Raw genomic sequence first — 18,362 nt, 5'->3', positions numbered from 1 at the left:
AAATAAAAAATCCTCGTAAAATGCACGCCCAGACCGGGCTAATTTCAACACAAGTTGTGTTAGGTGACTGTTACTCACACTGACGTTTCTCTTTAAAAAAATCTGAGTAAGTCCTACTGCTGTTTCAGCCTTTAAGTTGGTGGTGGCATTGTACTGAAATGAGATATATAAAAAAAAAAAAACATTTTGGCTAGCGTGGCAAACGTCTAGAGAAAGTTAGCAGTTAAATATTGGATGAGTGATCAGCCCAAGACTACGGAAGAGGATTAGGGCCACTGGAGAAAAAAAAATTAAGTGATTTTTACATTTTATTTCAGTTTAATATGGGAAAAAAGTCAGAATTCTGACTTTTATTTTCAGAATTAAGACTTTTTTTCTCAGAATTCTGACTTTAATCTCAGAATTCTGACTTTTTTTCTCAGAATTTTGGATCTTAATGTAGATGGGCACCATGAAGGCAGAGATGTGGAGCACTCAGCTTCACTGACAAAGATGTGAGTTGTTTGAGAGAGCCAGTGACACATTGGTGGAAAATGACAGAATTAGGCAACTTTTTACGTTCCCGAGGGGTCCCCTCATTAATGGAGGAGCAGAGGGTCATTAAACAAGAGAGCTAGTCTCTAAAAGAGACATGGCTATGGCTTGATGCTAACATGTTTGTTGTTAAACATACTTTTGTTATATTACATTTGTGTTGTGTTTTCCAAATAGTGTAGAAAATTAATGGTGGGTTTATAATGTTTACCTTTTATGAGCAGGACAGGAAGCAGAGAAGTGTAGCATTACCTCCAACTAGTTAAACTCATAATTATGAAGTTATTCAACAAATTCCTCAAGTTAAAAAGTGCAACTTTTTTATTTTTATTTTTTAACAGATTTGTTGATTAATTCCAAAATTATGTATTCCTTCCAAATTTCCAAATCTGAAGAATTTTTTAAACCAATATCTACATTATTTAACATTTAGTTTATGTTTTAGCAGTACTTCCTGTTATATTTCTTTATACGTATATTTTACATTTTCTTGCACAGCAAGCTCAGCAGATTTGAAATTGTGTGCTTGTGTAAACACAAGTAGTCAATCTTTACTCTAAACATATATTCTGATTATTTTTTAGTTAGACCTTCTTGTTTTTATATATCTGTATAGCACCCCCCCCCCACCAAAAAAAAAACTGTAAATTGATTAGAAATATTAATCATCTGTCAGATTTCTGAGAAAAAAGTCAGAATTCTGAGATTAAAGTCAGAAATCTGAGAAAAAAGTCAGAAGAAAAAAGTCAGAATTCTGAGAAAAGTCAGAATTCTGACTTTTCTGACTTTTCCCCCCATGTTAAACTAAACAAAAAATTAAAAATCAGTTAACTTTTTTCAGTGGCCCTAATCCTCTTCCTACAATTCAATTCAATTCAGTTTATTTATATAGCGCCAAATTCACAACACATGTCATCTCAAGGCACTTTACAGTTCAACCACAAGACTAAGATGACTAAAGTGAACTGACAACAAGACGTTATAAATAGGCAATATTCATAGCAGCATTCCCGACAGACCATTTTACCTCATTAACAAGTTTCTGACTTTCTGTATCGCTGTTTCCCTCCTTTCTGAGTGCTCAAACACTCAACAGTTCACAGAGGGGAGGGGGAGTACAGTGACGTAACGCTATGCTGCGCCTTCAAAATAAAAGCACGATAGTTAAAAAATTGTCAAAATCTAATATTTTGCGGTACAATTTTTGGGGGGGACATATCCACCTGGCTTTTATATTGGGGGGGACATGTCCCCCCCGTCCCCCCCGCTTCCTACGCCGCTGGATGGATGATGGATGGATGGATGGATGGATGGATGGATGGATGGATGGATGAGGGATGGATGGATGGATCTTGGATGGGTGGATGGATGGATGGATGGATGGATGGATGAGGGATGGATGGATGGATCTTGGATGGATGGATATTTGATGGATGGATGGTTGGATGGATGGATGGATATTTTATGGATGGATGGTGGGATGGATGGATGGATGGATGAATATTTGATGGTTGGATGGATGGATGATGGATGATGGATGGATGGATGGATGGATGGATGGATGGATGGATGGATGGATGGATGGATGGATGGATGAGGGATCGATGGATGAGGGATGGATGGATGGATCTTGGATGGATGGATGGATATTTGATGGTTGGATGGATGGTTGGATGGATGGATGGATGGATGAATATTTGATGGTTGTATGGATGGATGATGGATGATGGATGGATGGATGGATGAATATTTGATGGTTGGATGGATGGATGATGGATGATGGATGGATGGATGGATGGATGAGGGATCGATGGATGAGGGATGGATGGATGGATCTTGGATGGATGGATGGATATTTGATGGTTGGATGGATGGTTGGATGGATGGATGGATGGATGGATATTTGATGGTTGGATGGATGGATGGATGGATGGATATTTGATGGTTGGATGGATGGATGGATGGATGGATGGATATTTGATGGTTGGATGGATGGATGGATATTTGATGGTTGGATGGATGGATGGATGGATGGATGAATATTTGATGGTTGGATGGATGGATGGATGGGTGGATGGATATTTGATGGTTGGATGGATGGATGGATGGATGGATGGATGGATGAATATTTGATGGTTGGATGGATGGATGGATGAATATTTGATGGTTGGATGGATGGATGGATGAATATTTGATGGATGGATGAATATTTGATGGTTGGATGGATGGATGGATGGATGGATGGATGGATGGATGGATGGATATTTGATGGTTGGATGGATGGATGGATGGATGGATGGATGAGTGATGGATGGATGAGGGATGGATGGATGGATGGATGATGGATGGATGGATGAGGGATGGATGGATGATGGATGGATGGATGAGGGATGGATAGATGGATCTTGGATGATGTATGGATGGATGGATGGATGGATGGATGGATGGATGGATTTCCAGGTGGTCTTCTGACCTTAGATAGACACCAACTCACTACTGGACTCACAAATTTGCTTTCCTCTTTTGAAATTCTCTCCTTCAGGCAAACTGTTGAGAACACGAACAGTAATTCAGGCCCCTCAAGGTGATGGGAGGCCATGTCCGTCTCAGATGAAACAATGGAAGCCTTGTCTGGTCAAACCCTGCTACAGCTGGCGATACAGCCCCTGGTCTGACTGCAAGTCAGAGGTAACAAACTCTTCATCTTTTCTCATTGCAATGTGTTGGTCTGGACTTTATTAAGGAGTATCAGAGAAAAGGGGAGTAAACTGAAAAAAGAATCACTGGTCTTTCATACAGGACCATTTCCCTTACTCAGAATGCTAATCTATAACACATCACCCAGTTAGAAATTAGGAGTTTAAATAAGAGAATGTGAAAGGTTAAAGGTCAGATCGAGAAGCAGCCCAACAGATGTGGATAATTTTACGCCGTGGCGGGAAACACAGACACTCAGACTGATTAGTTTGTTCGGCTGACTTATATATTCTATATTGAGGAGAGAGAAGCAATCCGACTGCCAGCTGGAGAATCCAGGAACTTCTTGAGATTAAACTGAGGAGGTGAGGTTGGAACTCGGGCAACCAGTGGGTATTAACCCACGGCATCACGAGGAGAGAGGATTCAGAGCTAGGTCTTCAAAAGGAGGATCCACAGAGTCACGAGGAAACCCCTGAGGAAAAGGCAGACAATGAGATACTATCACTTATGGCAGTCTACAGGGAAAGTCACAGAGAGTGTCTCCCTGGGAGGCTAGAGTACCATAACTGGCAAACACTCAGGCAACAAGGTGCTGGCAGTCTGCTTCCTCTTAACTCTGGATGATTAAACTACCGTTCAAAAGTTTGGGGTCACCCAAACTATTTTGTGTTTTCCTGAAAAGTCACACTTATTCACCACCATACGTTGTGAAATGAATAGAAAATAGAGTCAAGACATTGACAAGGTTAGAAATAATAATTTGTATTTGAAATAAGATTTTTTTTTACATCAAACTTTGCTTTGGTCAAAGAATCCTCCATTTGCAGCAATCCCAGCATTGCAGACCTTTGGCATTCTAGCTGTTAATTTGTTGAGGTAATCTGGAGAAATTGCCCCCCACGCTTCCAGAAGCAGCTGCCACCAGTTGGATTGGTTGGATGGGCACTTCTTGCGTACCATACGGTCAAGCTGCTCCCACGACAGCTCAATGGGGTTCAGATCTGGTGACTGCGCTGGCCACTCCATTACCGATAGAATACCAGCTGCCTGCTTCTGCTCTAAATAGTTCTTGCACAATTTGGAGGTGTGTTTAGGGTCATTGCCCTGTTGTTGGATGAAATTGGCTCCAATCAAGCGCAGTCCACTGGGGATGGCATGGTGTTGCAAAATGGAGTGATAGCCTTCCCTATTCAGAATCCCTTTTACCCTGTACAAATCTCCCACCTTACCAGCACCAAAGCAACCCCAGACCATCACATTACCTCCACCATGCTTAACAGATGGCGTCAGGCATTCTTTCAGCATCTTTTCATTTGTTCTGCGTCTCACAAACATTCTTCTTTGTGATCCAAAAACCTCAAACTTGGATTCATCCGTCCACAACACTTTTTTCCAGTCTTCCTCTGTCCAATGTCTGTGTTCTTTTGCCCATCTTAATCTTTTTCTCTTATTGGCCAGTCTCAGATTTGGCTTTTTCTTTGCCACTCTGCCCTGAAGCCCAGAATCCTGCAGCCGCCTCTTCACTGTAGATGTTGACACTGGTGTTTTGCAGGTACTATTTAATGAAGATGCCAGTTGGGGACCTGTGAGGCGCCTGTTTCTCAAACTAGAGACTCTAATGTAGTTATCTTCTTGCTCAGTTGTGCAACGCGGCCTCCCACTTCTTTTTCTACTCTGGTTAGAGCCTGTTTGTGCTGTCCTCTGAAGGGAGTAGTACACACCGTTGTAGGAAATCTTCAATTTCTTAGCAATTTCTCGCATGGAATAGCCTTCATTTCTAAGAACAAGAACAGACTGTCGAGTTTCAGATGAAAGTTCTCTTTTTCTGGCCATTTTGAGCCTTTAATTCACCCCACAAATGTGATGCTCCAGAAACTCAATCTGCTCAAAGGAAGGTCAGTTTTGTAGCTTCTGTAACGAGCTAAACTGTTTTCAGATGTGTGAACATGATTGCACAAGGGTTTTCTAATCATCAATTAGCCTTCTGAGCCAATGAGCAAACACATTGTACCATTAGAACACTGGAGTGATAGTTGCTGGAAATGGGCCTCTATACACCTATGTAGATATTGCACCATAAACCAGACATTTGCAGCTAGAATAGTCATTTACCACATTAGTGATGTATAGAGGGTATTTCTTTAAAGTTAAGACTAGTTTAAAGTTATCTTCATTGAAAAGTACAGCGCTTTTCCTTCATAAATAAGGACATTTCAATGTGACCCCAAACTTTTGAACCGTAGTGTATGTGATGAAGAACAGGTGAGCAGAGAGAGCCCCTCCAGGTGCAGCCTCAAGTCGCCATCTAGTGGATGAAGGTGTAAACAGCAGGCAAAGAGGAAGAAACTCACAAGGAGGAACAGTTCCCAACACTTTAGAGGCAGGCCAAAAAAAAATGATTGTGAAAGTGCAGCCCTATTGAAAAATATTTTAAAATAATTCTGTATTAATGTATCTACCAACATGAAGAGGCATTATTTTCCCTGCTTTAGAGAAAAGATATCATCTCAAGAAAGGGAATAATAGTGTTGAAGAAATGAAGAACATCACAGAAACTTCTGAGTCATTTTCATAAAATGTGACCTAGATGATTTATTTTTTAATACCTTCCTTTCTTTTAATAATAAATCAGGATCAGGTACTCTCTGCTTTTTTTTTACCAAATCTTCTTTCTTTTTTTGATTATAAAAAATAAAGTTATTGCACATTACTGCTTTCCTAACTGTTTCTGATAACATGAGCCATCCAAGGTGTAAAACGTTTTCAGCAGTTCCTGTGTTCTGTCTTCCATCAGGGGGCGAGGTGTGGGGAAGGCATGCGCTTCAGGAATGTGTCCTGCTTTGTGTCGGACGGTTCAGGTCAGCAGGACAGCAGCCTGGTTGATGATGAGCTGTGTGGAGATGTGGAGCTCTCAGTGGACGGAGATAAACAGATTATTCTCCAGGAGCCTTGCACCGTGCCCTGTCCAGGTAGATTAACCACACATTAAACAAACTCATTCTGACTTATTTGTTTTTATATTGAAATCAAACAATTTTTCTATAAATAAACATAAAGTATCAAAGTGAGTATTTCTACTCTGGCATAATTGAAATAAAGACAAATACGTGCATTCAGTGCCCTTATCCAAACAGAAGATTCTTTCACACTTTTTAGATATTTGATAAATTTAACATGAAATTAATGAAATTATTAATTCAAAATTAAATTAAAAATACAACTCAACAGTAGAATTGTTTTTAGACTTAAGCTGAGAAGACAGATAATAGATAGAGATGAGTTGAGAGCAATTCAATTCAGTTTTTTTCTATAGCTCCAATTCACATCATGTCATCTCAAGGAACTTTCCAGTTCACCAGATCATCCAGTCAGATTGATTCAAAGTTTTCTATCTAAGGAAAACCAGCTGATTGCATCGACTCATTGACTCTTCAGCAATCCCTCACACTAAGCATGCTTGTGTGACAGTGGAGAGGAAAAACTCTTTTAACAGGAAGAAACCTCCAGCAGAACCAGGCTCAGTGTGAGCGGCCATCTGCTGAGGCCCACTGGGGTTCAAGGAGACAGAAGCAGACATAGAAAAAGAAGCATAGATACAAAAGGCAACTGTCAACCAGCTTCACAGGCGGCCCCGTCCAGGAAACTAACAGCCAGGCAGACGAGCTCCGAGCCAGCTCCCATGTCAGAGGATGAAGAGAGCACATCCAGTTAGTCACAGTCAGAGAAACAGGAGTACACTGAAAAAGAGGCCAAGCTTCAACATCTAGAAACAAAGGTGCCAAGGGCACAGCCAGCATCTCTCTAGGACGGTGCCACAAACAAACAGGAACAGACCAGGCAAAGCCACCATGAGAAAAATGTTGGATCATTACAAAATGAGAAACGTAACAAACATAACTAATTCGTTTTTAATCATATAAAGAACATTTAAAAAAACATCTCAAAAATGGTTTCAGGTATTGAATATTTTTCTGGGTATTAATAAAAATCTTAGCATGATGACAATCACAATAATTTGATCCCTGAGTTGTGTTTTATTTGGCCCCTGTCCTCATTTAGATTCATAAATCTCAGGCAAATTATAAAAATCTACTAGAAAGAAACTGAAGTATGTTTATGGTGACTTAGAAAGACATAAACCAACATTTTGGTCTCTTACTGTTTTACAATGTGCATCAATGACAACATGCTGTTTTATTTCTTTCCTGTAAAAACTGCCCCTTGTTTGTTTGCCTTGTCGTAGGAGAATGCTACCTGACAGAATGGACTGCCTGGGGTCCATGCCAGTTAAGCTGTGTGAGCGGGGATGACCTGGGTTTTGGCTCAGTCCAAGTCCGATCCAGAACTGTAGTCGCTCAGGATCCTGAAAACCTGCTTGAGTGTCCTGAACAAGAACTGGAGGCACGGCCGTGCACAGGTCAGTGGATACGCTTGTTACAGCAGAGCAGGAATAAAAACATCAAACTTAGCTTTTTGAAATGAAAACTTGGGATAAGTTAGCGTCCAATCGATGGACTGATCTACGTTAAAACTACAAAGCATTTTTTTTTTACATTTAATTGTTTATTAGTATTTTTTTCACAGTTGTTTACATATACAATGTACATGAACACTTCACATTCAACATAACATGTCCACAAATCATGACAGAAAGGTTATTTTCGTACAAAGATTGATGTTTAAAAAGGAATTGTAGGGGACCAGCCAAGGAAAGTGGGGAAATATTGAATGGCTACTTCTGTAAAGCGGATCAACCAGAGGATCCAGAAATCAACAAACATTCTCTGATGGAGGCTAGAAGGATCACTGAGGACGACACTCAGGGATCAGCTAAGCTTAGCTCCGCCCTCCAGCCAGCAGGAAACCCCAGAAAAGAGAAGAGCACAAGGAGAAACCAGTTAGAGGCTCAGAAATCCATTGTAGAGAGTTTCCATTAGTTTGCTTTGTCACTCACATAGGCTCACACTGAGCCTGGTTCTGCTGGAGGTTTCTTCCTGTTCAAAGGGAGTTTTTCCTCTCCACTGTCGCTACAAGCATGCTTAGTGTGAGGGATTGCTGAAGAGTCAATGAGTCGATGCAATCAGCTGTTTTTCCTTAGAAAGAAAACTTTGAATCAATCTGACTGGATGATCTGGTGAACTGGAAAGTGACCTGAGATGACATGATGTGAATTGGAGCTATAGAAATAAACTGAAGTGAATAAAAGTAGAAGTTTGATACATTTTACTCTGATTCTGTAACACGTAACATAAAGTCTTTAAGATTGACTAAAGATTTAATGATCCTGCGTGGAGTTTGGGTCGTTAATCAGGCATAAAGATCAAATGACTTAACAAATGCTAAATGAATTAGCAGCGAACCGATGCAGGTGAAATTAGCTAATCAGGTTATGTGTCGCCAGGTGGAACTTGTTTTGAATACAAGTGGAGGACTGGACCATGGAGAGGCTCGTCTCGTCACGTATGGTGCCAACGCTCTGATGGGTTGAATGTCACAGGTAAGAACTAGCTTCTACTGGGGGGTGTCACTACCTGATCCGTACCATCAGCTCATCTGCGCATGTGATACCAGATATTCATCCAAGTAGCCATTGATAATGTAATTATGGTACTAAAGTACTTATTTCTATCCTTAAATCACTAAAGAATGCTAAACTACATCTCTTTTTTATTTTCTTCATTATACTGCTTCTCTGACGTCATCATAGGACATGTTCAAAGTAGTCCGGGAAAATAAGAAAATATGCATTTTAGTAGTTTTTTTCTTGAGATTATGCACTATATGAAATGCAGTGAGATGGCGCTACTCGGACTTGTCTATCCGGAAGCCAAATAGTAGAAGAGGAATATGAAGCTCACTATATGAAGCACACTATAGTGAAACGTGCTGCCTTGGCAATTTGTGCAATTTTGTGCTGAAAGCCCTAAAAGGCGTCGACGTATTTGGACAAAGACTTGGCTGAGCTTACATGGCTACTACGGTCTGTCAGTTTTACAGAAAGAACTCCATTTCACTCGACTCGACTGGATTTCTAACATGTTTGATTTTCTCCTGACCTTATGATTCCTGATGGGGAGGTGGTTGTTAGAGGCTTCTTATAATAGAATAAATTTAATGTTAGTTTATTCATTTGAATGGTTAATGTTCCCTCTTTTGTCCTCAATTTATGGTTAATATGCTAAAAAATAAAATGTCAGATTATTTAGGACATTCCACCTGAGAGCATTACTGCTGCCACCCTCTGGTTAAAAGGCAGGTGGTTAGCCGCGCCCCTGATGGCAGGTGGTTAGCCGCTCTCCTGATGGCAGGTGGTTAGCCCCGCCCCTGACGGCAGGCGGTTAGCCACGCTCCTGATGGCAGGTGGTTAGCCCCGCCCCTGATGGCAGGTGGTTAGCCCCGCCCCTGATGGCAGGTGGTTAGCCTTGCCCCTGATGGCAGGTGGTTAGCCGCGCTCCTGATGGCAGGTGGTTAGCCCCACCCCTGATGGCAGGTGGTTAGCCCCGCCCCTGATGGCAGGTGGTTAGCCGCGCCCCTGATGGCAGGTGGTTAGCCGCGCTCCTGATGGCAGGTGGTTAGCCGCGCCGCTGATGGCAGGTGGTCAGCCGCGCCCCTGATGGCAGGTGGTTAGCCGCGCCGCTGATGGCAGGTGGTTAGCCGCGCCCCTGATGGCAGGTGGTTAGCCGCGCCCCTGATGGCAGGTGGTTAGCCGCGCCGCTGATGGCAGGTGGTTAGCCGCGCCCCTGATTGCAGGTGGTTAGCCCGCCCCTGATGGCAGGTGGTTAGCCGCGCTCCTGATGGCAGGTGGTTAGCCGCGCCGCTGATGGCAGGTGGTTAGCCGCGCTCCTGATGGCAGGTGGTTAGCCGCGCTCCTGATGAGGGGGCTCAAGTCGAATGATGACATTTTTATATTTTGTGTTTTTGCTTTGCAGGAGGGTGTCTGGCAGCAGTCAAGCCAATGGCAGATCGATCCTGTGACCCGCCCTGTACCAAGCCATGGTCTTTGTGCACCGAGGTGAATGCAAACAATTAAAAGATGTCATTACATTCAGTTTATTGAATTAAAATAAGCTGAAGGTATATTGAATGGTGGCCCTCAAAATTTAGTAATCATCATATGCAAAACATTCAGAAAATAATACTGACCAGAAAGAACGTGGATTATTAGATCCATGAAGGCAGAAGGCCTGGGATGTCTCAGAAGGTTTTTTCGTACATTAATAATAAAAAATAATCTAGAAATGACACTTTTTTTGGAGTAACCTTGCTTTTTTGTCATGGTGTTGTTTTCAAATATCACATTCTCTTCGCTTCATGCCCCATCCAAACATTTGCTTCCAGCAGACCAATAGCAACATGTCCTGGCACCTCACTCCAGAGGAATGCCCCATCCCCAGAATTTGAGGGAATGGCTGCCTCCGAAGGCCCGCTCTAATTCCTATATAGGTCACTATATAGTGGTTACGCCATTTTAAATGAGTGTCCGAACGTCTAGTGGATGAAAAAGTAGTGGACTCAATATTTCCCACACTGCACCTTGAGAAGTGGTGATCATCTATGGTCACTAAAGGAGAAGATATCTCCCAGAATACTTTGCGAGAGCTCTCCTTGCAAAGCATTATGGGATTTGTTGTGGCAGTGACAAATAACAGAGATGGCACAGTTATGTGACCGAAGGATAGTGAAAAGTAGTGATCATCTGTCCAAACAGTTAACTGAGTTCACTATTAAGTCCACCATCGGTTCCCCGCTCTATAAAGTGATGGAGGGATTTAGGGGGTTAGGGCGGACGTTCAGACAGGCTTAGTGAGCTGGAAAATTCAGTTTGAGAAGTTACATTTGTAAAAGTAAATCTGAAAAACTGAAATTTGAGAAAAACGAAAATGTAAAATCTGTAAAATCATTGGAAAAAAGTATAATATGAAAAAAAAAAATAATTTGATAAACATTTTTCAAAGCTTAATTTCTGGATTGCATTTATTTGTTGCAATTTACAATACGCATTTTTGTTATTTCCATTTAGAATACATGGTCTATGATTGCCAAAAAAACGGAACAAATGTCCCTTCATATTAATGCTGAGTGCTGAAACCCAGCAGCTTCAAAGATGAACCTTTAATAACAAAACACAGACGGGGAAGCATGGGGCAAAGAGAAGAAGGGGCGGGGCTTCAGCTCAACAGCGAGAGTAGATTGATGAGGTCACTCTAGAAAATAATTTTAATCTCAATTAATTTTGTTTTCACCAGATTTAATAAAGAAAAATAATAAACAGTTGTTGAGTGACTGCTAGGTGTTTGGAAGCAGTGCGACGACATGAAGACGTTCGCAAACAGCCGACCTCCTGCTGTGTTAAACAAAGCAGAGAACAATAAAAGTACTGAAGGAAAAGGTCGACTCAACTTGTTTCATATTTTCCCCCAAACCTTTGGGATAAAACACCATCTTCAGCATAAGGTTTCCTCCTCCTCTGTATTCGTGGCTGTCTTAAAATAATCTCAATCCCCTGGATTGAGATTATACCCTTCACCTGCCCAAACTCAAATACACATGTTCAGATTAAAAAATAGGATTTTTCTAAAAGAGATTACTTACTCTCCCATAATCTAATGTTTTCAAGCCCTGATCAGTATTTATATCTAAAGGACTCCTATTTTACTTATCTTTTTTAGATTGTTTTTCAATTCAAGATTCATCATTTTCACCCAAATAGAGCTAATATCCATCCTTTTTCACACCCCTTCCGTCTCCCATGGATGCACATTTATCTGAATGTAGCGTTAGCAACATTAGCAGTTAGCCGTGGCTGGTTAGCCATCGCTTCCTGGTCTCTGACACAGCAGGTAAAAGGCTGAGTTGCTAAAAAGCCACCTGGTGCAATAGGGGGTTTTCAGGTGACGTTACGCTCACGTGACTACTCAGCGCGTCCGCCATATTGGGTGGCAGCCTTAGGCAGTATTGACAGTGAAAAATGGTGAAATCGTGTGTAATTGTTGGTTGCACGGCCCGTGGAGGTGGAGATCAACGCTCTTTCTATCGCATACCAGCCGTAATCGTGAATCAATGTGAAAAAACAAAACAGCTATCTGAACAACGCCGTCACCTATGGCTGACACGGATATCCAGGTCCGATTTGGACGGTGTTAAGCTGGAATACGCCAGAGTCTGCAGTGCTCACTTTGTCACAGGTAATTAACTGTCAAGCATTTAAAACATGTAAGAATACATTAATAATAGGGCTTGGGCGTCATGACGTATTACTTTCCGTGGCCTCAATGTTGACTGCCTCCGCCGCCGCTACTCAGACTACTGCCTATGACTACCGCATACTGGACTCCCTCTCTCAGCCGTGTTTTAATTTGATTAATATCACCTTAACTTGATTTCAACCAGCAGGAAAAGGCTCAAATATGTGAGAAACCCGGAGGGTTTAGGGAGGTTTGGCAGTTAACATTACTAACCAAACCTTTGAAACACATAGCAGCTAGTTAAAAGTACATTACATGCCTGAGTGGTTGTTAGCACTAACGGTTAGCACTGTTTGCTGGCTTTATGAGCTGCAGCTCCTGAACTCATCCATTCGTAAACTGCACATGAGACTCCAAGGACTTGTAGCTTTGGAACTGTTCGCGCACCGCCGGCCGTTAGCCACCTAGCATAGCGAGCCCTGCGTCGGATTGTTTACATTTTTACCATCTTATTAAAACTCACCCGTCCACGTATGATGGCGATTTCCTTCATGTACATTATTTGGACATCTCGTACCCAACCAGATGTGAACTGGTTGTGCGCCTCTAGACCCTTGTACGCTCTCATTTCCTCCAGAGTGTGCAGAGGGTTTTCACTGAACACCAGGTAATATACTATGTCGCCATGCTCTACATTTGGCCAATCATCTGGATTAGTGCTAAACAAGGCACCGTGGAGGGCATAGGGGTCCATATGGTCGATCACGGAACATTTCCTCAGATATGTTCCATGATCTGGTGGCTCTAGCGTGCTGGCGTACTTATCCATTCGCGACATGATATATATGATATACGATAATATGCCACCCAAGATGGCGGACCGGAAGCTGGCCAGTGACGTCACTGAAAACCCCCTATTGGTCCCACTCTGAGCTACTGTTCAATTAAATCTCTACATAGTGTATATCTTACTCCAGTTGTTGCGATAACTCTGAAAGAGTCAATGTTTGACACTGCATGTGGAATTTACTGCAGGTGAGATTGGTGGAATAGAGACAGGAGTGTAGATAGTCCGTCATGCTAATGTTAGCACTATTTAACAAATGAAGTCAGTCATAGAGGAGAAAAAAACTGCGCTTCAGGGAAACTCTGCTTATGTGGGCTCAACAAAATCTTTCCCTTTTAGCTGCAGCCCAACACCAACACACCCCCATGATTGGATGTTTAAAAAGCTCTAGGCTACATTCACACTGCAGGCATTAATGCTCAATTCCAATTTTTTTGTGAAATCCGATCTTTTGTGAGGTCATTCACATTTCCAAATATATGTGACTTGCATTTAAACAACTTACAGTAGCAGCCATTCTAATTGGCCCTTCCTAGTTAAATGCCAGCCGAATTGCAGCCTCCTTCCCTGCAACTCCCAGCAAAATCCCCTCCAACTTCCAGCAACTGGTCTTCTCCTGGGCGTGCCTTTTTGTTTTACTCTGACTCCTCCCTTTCACTGAAGTACAGGGTCTGACCAGGAGATGACACTTCTCTTTAGATCTTAATGTCCACAAATCATGACAGAAAGAATATTTTAGTACAAAGATTCATGTTTAAAAAGGAATTGTAGGGGACCAGCCAAGGGCCCATCAAGCATAGTAGGGAAATTTTGGATGGCTACTACTCTGAGTGTCCCGCATGTGCGGTAGAGGAAACAATGACGTCACAGGTAGCGAACATGCTCTGTATTTACGGATGTAAACATGGATGGTAGTGCTGGAGCGCATCTAGTGATATTTCATTTAATTTCTTTCCCAACCTCAGCCAGTGCATTAACACCACCATCTTTATAAGAGGGTTGAAAATAAAGACTACTCTCCCCATTATCATCCGCAATGGTTTTTGTTTTTCTTCCTGCTTCTTTGTAGCAAGATGCAGAATAGTGACCTGTGTCGGGTATTAATGGCGTTCAGGTCGGATGGATGCGACCTGGCCGTACAGGTGCAGGTCGCATTTGAAAAGATCGGATTCGAATCGGATTCAGGACCACAGAGCTAAGTGGCCTCGGTCGCATTGGAAAGAATTGGATCTGTGTTGTTCAGACTGTTGTGGTCGCAAAATTTAGATTTCTCTTATTTCATATATTGATTTATGTTATTTACTATAAAATGTTCACCTGCAAGGCCACACAATGCCTGAGTAAGGAGTGTTAGTAGACAAGGCTTACTTCTTCCCATAACAAGCCAGATTCTTTCTCAAGGTTTATTCATAACATGTTACTGTTTAACCAAAGTGTCTGTAGATTGTTTTCTACTCTGACAACTTTCCGAACGCTGCCCAGGCAGAACAGGGCTGATTACCGAGGGCTGTATGATAAACTGTTCTGTCTTTGCAAGATAAAAAGAAAGTGCTGACTGAGTGATCCCAATTTATTTAACTGGAGCAAATAGTTGAATATTTTTTTAATACTACACTGTCATGAAAAGATCTGATACAGGTCGCATATGGGAGAAAAAAAATCACTCTGCCCTAATATAGATGGATAGATGATTTTCTATCATTTTTCCATCATTTCTGTCCTTCGCCTGCTTCATTGGACCAACAAACATCGGCTCTTCCCTTTTGTCCCTTATTTCCCCTAACCTGCCGGTTATTAAGCTGCCGTCTTCATGTTTTCCACTTGTCTGCTAAGAAATATTCTTTCTATAGAGCCGTAGTTCTGAGGCCCATGCAGTGTTTCCCTGCAGGCGGTAGACCAGCAACTCTGTGGTTAATCCTCATGCCAGCACTTCCCTGTTATCCCCTCTTGCTGCTTGGCACTGCTTATAATAGCTGACATGACCACATAACACCTTATGCTACTTAAGTCACTTAGACCGGATTGTGTCAGGTTCTGGCGCAATCCTGCTGTTTTACTGTCACTCTGCTAAGGCTTGACGAACGACAGTTTAAGTTGTTTGCAAATATCTAAACAACAAAGAGCTTAAGATCAGTGCAGTGTCATTTTCGGTTTTACAAATCTGAGCCACATGCAGAGAAACCACTCATAGAGCCCGGAAAAAGTTTAACAGGTTTATTGAAGGAGTTACAGGGGTGGATCTGGAACTCAGAGAGCTGGTGACCCGGAACTGGAAGTGAGAAGGGAAGTCCAATGGTCAGTTCAGGTTCTGTGGGAATCTTCGAAGCTCAGATATTTAGCGTGGTTTGGAACTCACGTTTGAGGGGGGGGCTTGTTAGTCCTTGAATCCAGACTGTGTGGTGAATCCAGAGTTAGGTGCACACGTTGGAGGGCAGACAGGTTTGATTAGCGTAGGACCCGGAGGAGTAATGGAGTGGACTGTCACTCGGATTTCTGATGGGAACTTGAACGGAACATGTGGAGGTTTTCCCCTGCTCAGTGTAACTGGGTTTATCCTTCCAGGGGAGAGAAGGTCCAGGTATCCAGTAACATAGGAAAGCTTCCTCCCGAGTTAGACTCAAACAAATCTAGATTAGACTCAGCTAAACTCACCTTGGCTAGATTACCCAAAACTGGCAAACACTCTGGCGTCGAGGTAGTGACAGCCCACTGCTCAAATACTCCTCCAGATAATAATCCAACGAGCCGCAGGTGTGCAGGGAGGGGCAGCGAAGACAGGGCACCTCCTGGTGGTAAAAAACACACAAACAGGCCACACAAACTGGATTCCTAACATGCAGAATCTGAATACCTTTTATTTAGAGGATAGTTTCCAACCCTGGATAATGATTGAATTCAATAAACCAGAAATGTCAGGGTGTCTCTGTCAGCTCACACACATACAGTAAAGAGAGGAGGGTAGAAGCGGACTTAGACTGCAGCGCCACATCTCTCCAATCAATCAAAAAAACAGGTTTACATATAGTAAACTATCATTTCAAGTGGAAACCATTATCTGCTCTGCTTCGATCCAAAAGAAAATCCTCTCGTAAAGGTTGTGGCGTTTAGCGCTCATTAAAAGTCAATGGGGACGATTTCCTGTAGGGGGCAGCGTAGCTCCGACTGAGATAGAGCCCAGGTCTATTTTAGTAGGACTACGCAGCAATTCAGCAGCAATTTCATGGGTCTGACAGCAAGAAAGACGCGGTTACAAAGTAAAACACATCCGCTTTGGAGGAACATACAAAATAAAATCTGTTAATCTCACGTGGAAAGAGTCATTTTGGAGTCACACATCGCCTTTTTTAGTAAGCAGGACAGACTGGAGCAAAAACAATGAATGAAACATTAAAATAGAAAACTTTCCCCATGATAGGAGTTCAGGAGGACAGAAAACAGATAAAGTAGTGATCCTCTTAGCAGCTAGTTACAGCGCATCTCTCTCGCCTCTTTATGGAAAAAAGAAAGAAAAACTTGGAGAAACTTCCCAGATCTCTCTGAGAATCACCTCTCAGTCACCATAGAAACCGTCCCACGTCAATTATTGCTGCGTTTTTCTTTTCTTTAGATCTCATTATGTTTTTAACAGATGAACATTCTCTATCTGTTCTGGTTCTAGATGCTGCACAGTGTCGTTAAGTGCAGCTTTGCTTTATAGAATGTACAGGTGGTTTTATTTTTTTAAATAACTTTTCATAATCTATTCCGTCAAATGTGGGAAATTGTTTTAATGTGTTTATAGCAAATAGACAGAAGTGAAAATAATCTGCAAAGATCTGCTAATCCTGCCTAGTCTGAGCTTCTCTATACAGTCTGTGTGACATGGAAGAAAATCCAATCTGAGATTAAAGAGCCGTTTCAACCAGTGTGTTCAGGATTTTAAACCAATGCTTTATGTGTGTCATCTCTACTAAAAGTCGGTTTTCACTCTGAGGCTAAAGTGACTTTGACTGAAACTTTCAAAAGAGCCTCATGGAAACAGTTTAAAGCTAATTGTAATTTCCACTTACTAAATGTCTGTTTCCTATAACCCAGGGTTTAGAATTGTAATGTTATTCTGTCTGCCAGTGGAGATTCTCAGTCATCCAGGTCATAATCATTCCAAAAAGGTTAAAAACAATCCACTGGACTTTGTTTCCAGTGTTTCCAGGAAACGTTTTTCAATTCAAAATGTCAGAAATAGTGTTGAGTTGCTTTATAGAGTAGCCCTTTAACGACCCCCTTTCAGAGACATAGACAGGTATGGGGCATTACAGGCAAACAAAAGAAGCCAAACGACCCCCATTCCAAAGGGGTGGACCCGTTCATCCGTTTCTATTTGCATGTTTTCTAAACTATAACCAGGTTTTGTTGGGCTGCTGGATAAAACCTGGAACTAAACGCTATTTCTGACATTTTAAATTGAAAAATCTTCCTGGATGGAAGAGAAACGTCTTCAAACTTGGAAACAGAGTCTAGTGGATTGTTTTTTTTTACTTCTTTGTTATTCTGTCCTACAGAAATGTGCAAAAAAAGAGAAAAAATGTGTCTCTTTTAAGATCAAAGTAAACTTCAAACTTTGAAGGATTGGTATTTTTCAATTTATTCATTTGAACCCATTTAGTTATAGTTTAAAATTGACTTTAATTAAAACCTCATCAATCCAAAGAAAACAGTGCATGAACTCCCACCAGTGGAATGCCACGGAAAACCACTTTTAATAAATCCTGATCAGCACATGAGCATCTTAGGATTTTTTGTTGTTTACACACAGTTTCATGCTTGATAAAGTAACATGTTTCTGTTAAACCTGTACTGCTTTAGGCAGGTGTGTGCGGCTGTGAAGAGGGCTACACCGAGGTGATGACGTCCGACGGTGTGTTGGATCAGTGCACCGTCATCCCGGTCCTGGAGATCCCCACTGCAAGCGACACCAAAGCGGACGTGAAGACGATCCGAGCGTTCAGCCCCATCCAGCCTGCAGCCAGTGCCCCGGGCAGAGCGGGCAGAACCTGGTTCCTGCAGCCGTTCGGTCCAGGTAACTCCATCGCTCTCTACCTGCTGGGCAGATTTCAGAT

General features: G+C 42.0%; 1 protein-coding gene across 2 annotated transcripts in view; it reads left to right on the top strand.

The window, feature by feature from the left end:
• The window catches only part of thsd7aa (thrombospondin, type I, domain containing 7Aa), a 214,236-nt gene that overhangs the window by 181,324 nt on the left and 14,550 nt on the right, over positions 1-18,362 (top strand). For both annotated transcript variants that reach the window (XM_038285906.1, XM_038285905.1), the window contains exons 21-26: positions 3,077-3,222; positions 6,029-6,203; positions 7,478-7,651; positions 8,636-8,731; positions 10,164-10,246; positions 18,109-18,322. In XM_038285906.1, the coding sequence (XP_038141834.1) occupies positions 3,077-3,222; positions 6,029-6,203; positions 7,478-7,651; positions 8,636-8,731; positions 10,164-10,246; positions 18,109-18,322 (888 nt within the window). The remainder of the gene's footprint in view (positions 1-3,076; positions 3,223-6,028; positions 6,204-7,477; positions 7,652-8,635; positions 8,732-10,163; positions 10,247-18,108; positions 18,323-18,362) is intronic.

Source organism: Cyprinodon tularosa, unplaced genomic scaffold, assembly GCF_016077235.1.
Source record: "Cyprinodon tularosa strain WSP-4 unplaced genomic scaffold, ASM1607723v1 ctg217, whole genome shotgun sequence".
Classification (NCBI taxonomy): domain Eukaryota; kingdom Metazoa; phylum Chordata; class Actinopteri; order Cyprinodontiformes; family Cyprinodontidae; genus Cyprinodon; species Cyprinodon tularosa.
This window is presented reverse-complemented; position numbering and strand designations above follow the sequence as displayed.